The sequence below is a fragment of the Hyalella azteca genome, unplaced genomic scaffold (genome assembly GCF_000764305.2).
Source record: "Hyalella azteca isolate HAZT.00-mixed unplaced genomic scaffold, Hazt_2.0.2 contig6430, whole genome shotgun sequence".
In the NCBI taxonomy this organism is placed as follows: Eukaryota; Metazoa; Arthropoda; class Malacostraca; order Amphipoda; family Hyalellidae; genus Hyalella; species Hyalella azteca.
In genome coordinates this window covers 1,173-3,944 of record NW_025936593.1, presented here as the reverse complement: position 1 = coordinate 3,944, position 2,772 = coordinate 1,173, and the positions used below count along the sequence as shown (strand labels likewise).

Genomic DNA, 2,772 nt, shown 5'->3' with positions numbered 1-2,772 from the left:
TACGGCTGCTGTCCCAGCAGGAGGAGGCGCTGCAGTACCTGCTGTACCCGCTGTCGTGTGGGACGCTGCCCCTGCCGCGGCTCTCTGTTGTGGTTGAGAACAAACCTGCCGCCGGCCGACAACAGACGCCCGTTGCCGTCGCCTTCAGTAAATCCCTGCCATCGCATCTCCTTGTTAAGGTGCATTAGGAAATATTTATTTGTGGTCCTCTTGTCAAAATCATAAGGAAATGTTTTATTTTTTCGAATTTACTGGAATGTACAAGATTTTTCACGTTACCGAATGAGGATATTGTATATTCAAGTTTACATGGTTTGTTAAGAAGAGGAATGTATTGCATTAATGCCGCATTTTCAGATAATAGAATGCAAATTACTTGTACAAATGTATTAAAGGTAGGTAGGGTTTAGATCTTTGTCACGAACTTTATGGTTCACCTTAAAATTGTTCTAAATACGTATTAGCAATTATCATCATTCTGTATTTCAATGTAAACCTGTTCAGGGATTTTAATTAATTCTGGGTAACCGAATTTGTGTTTTACAGCTTGAACCGCGCTCGTAAAGATGCAGTAGAATATTTTACCTTTCTTTGATATCCCTTGACTTCCAATGCATGAGAGGCGCACGTTCTTATTATTCTGTTCTCTGTATCATGGAGAAGATATAATATGTTAATATAGTATTTCGCTTCGTACATTGCAGCCACTCTGACCGCGTGATGCTCACAACGTTGACTGCGGATGAGGTTCATCCCGTCGCTGGATGCCAGACTGCAGATGAGGTTCATCCCGTCACTGGATGCCAGACTGCAGATGAGGTTCATCCCGTCGCTAGATGCCAGACTGCAGATGAGGTTCATCCCGTCGCTGGATGCCAGACTGCAGATGAGGTTCATCCCGTCGCTGGATGCCAGACTGCAGATGAGGTTCATCCCGTCGCTAGATGCCAGACTGCGGATGAGGTTCATCCCGTCACTGGATGCCAGACTGCGGATGAGGTTCTTCCCGTCGCTGGATGCCAGACTGCGGATGAGGTTCATCCCGTCGCTGGATGCCAGACTGCGGATGAGGTTCATCCCGTCGCTGGATGCCAGACTGCGGATGAGGTTCATCCCGTCGCTGGATGCCAGACTGCGGATGAGGTTCATCCCGTCGCTGGATGCCAGACTGCGGATGAGGTTCATCCCGTCGCTGGATGCCAGACTGCGGATGAGGTTCATCCCGTCGCTGGATGCCAGACTGCGGATGAGGTTCATCCCGTCGCTGGATGCCAGACTGCGGATGAGGTTCATCCCGTCGCTGGATGCCAGACTGCGGATGAGGTTCATCCCGTCGCTGGATGCCAGACTGCGGATGAGGTTCATCCCGTCGCTGGATGCCAGACTGCGGATGAGGTTCATCCCGTCGCTGGATGCCAGACTGCGGATGAGGTTCATCCCGTCGCTGGATGCCAGACTGCGGATGAGGTTCATCCCGTCGCTGGATGCCAGACTGCGGATGAGGTTCATCCCGTCGCTGGATGCCAGACTGCGGATGAGGTTCATCCCGTCGCTGGATGCCAGACTGCGGATGAGGTTCATCCCGTCGCTGGATGCCAGACTGCGGATGAGGTTCATCCCGTCGCTGGATGCCAGACTGCNTACAAAAAAATGCTCCATCCATTTTATGTGTCCGAAAAAAGTTTTTATCTTGGCTGCCAGAGTTTGTATGAAAACCTGCAGGAATTTTCGTGTTCGTTAAATAGATAAAAATTCCTTTAATAAATAGCTCTCTTTTCATGTTTCCATAAATTCTAGTTTCTATTTTTGTCAGATCTATAATTAAATTATCCACAATATGACTGGCGAAGGAACAAGTTATGCTATTTTCGATGCCAGTTTTCCTGGTCGACACGGCGATCGCTTTCATAAGGAAGAAAACACGAGGAAAATTTTAATATAATTCCCAACTCTGCCGGAGGTAGATGGAAAAAAAGGATTTTCCTAACTACGATGTTCCTGCATGCGGCTTGTGGCTCTCAGCCGGTCTGTGCTGGACCTTCATTGCAGTGCCTGTTGAAGTGCGAGAGCGTGTTGGTCATGTGTTAGTTAGACTATAATAAGTTAATCAGGCTATATTGAGTTAACCAGACTATATGGAGTTGATCAGACTATATTGAGTTAACTAGACTATATTGAGTAAACCAGACTATATTGAGTTAATCAGACTATATGGAGTAGATCAGACTATATTGAGTTAACCAGACTATATGGAGTAGATCAGACTATATTGAGTTGACCAGACTATATGGAGTTGATCAGACTATATTGAGTTGACCAGACTATATGGAGTTGATCAGACTATATTGAGTTGACCAGATTATATAGAATAGAATAGAAGTGTCGGCACTGAAGAAATAGGCTCATGGCCTGTTGCCGATTCTTGAATTTTTCGTGACTTGATTCACAAGGGATCCGGCCTTTCGAACCCGATCTTTCCATAACTGACGAATGATGGAGTAGATCAGACTATATGGAGTTTATCAGACTATATGGAGTTCATCAGCTTATGTTGAGTTTGTCAGCTTATGTAGATTTTATAAGCTGAAATATTGTACCTCAGCTTATGAGTGAGTTAAAGTAACGTTTTTAAGGGGACCTGCTACCCAACATCTTCAATTTTGGAGTTTTTCGGTTTTTGTGCTCATCTGAAAGCTGGAATTCTGCTCTTTCCAATGGTACCACTGCCATCGCTGTACGTCAATATTTACGTTAATGACGTCTCTTTAAAGG

The 2,772-nt window shown here is 45.8% G+C and overlaps 1 protein-coding gene across 1 annotated transcript; it reads left to right on the top strand.

Moving 5' to 3' along the window:
* Positions 1-6: 6 nt before the first annotated feature.
* Positions 7-1,702, top strand: LOC108679185 (the record flags this gene model as incomplete). The annotated part of the gene is made up of 2 exons (XM_018167785.1): positions 7-179; positions 705-1,702. A coding segment is annotated over exon 2 (960 nt), but the record flags the coding sequence as incomplete, so codon positions are not given.
* Positions 1,703-2,772: the final 1,070 nt, after the last annotated feature.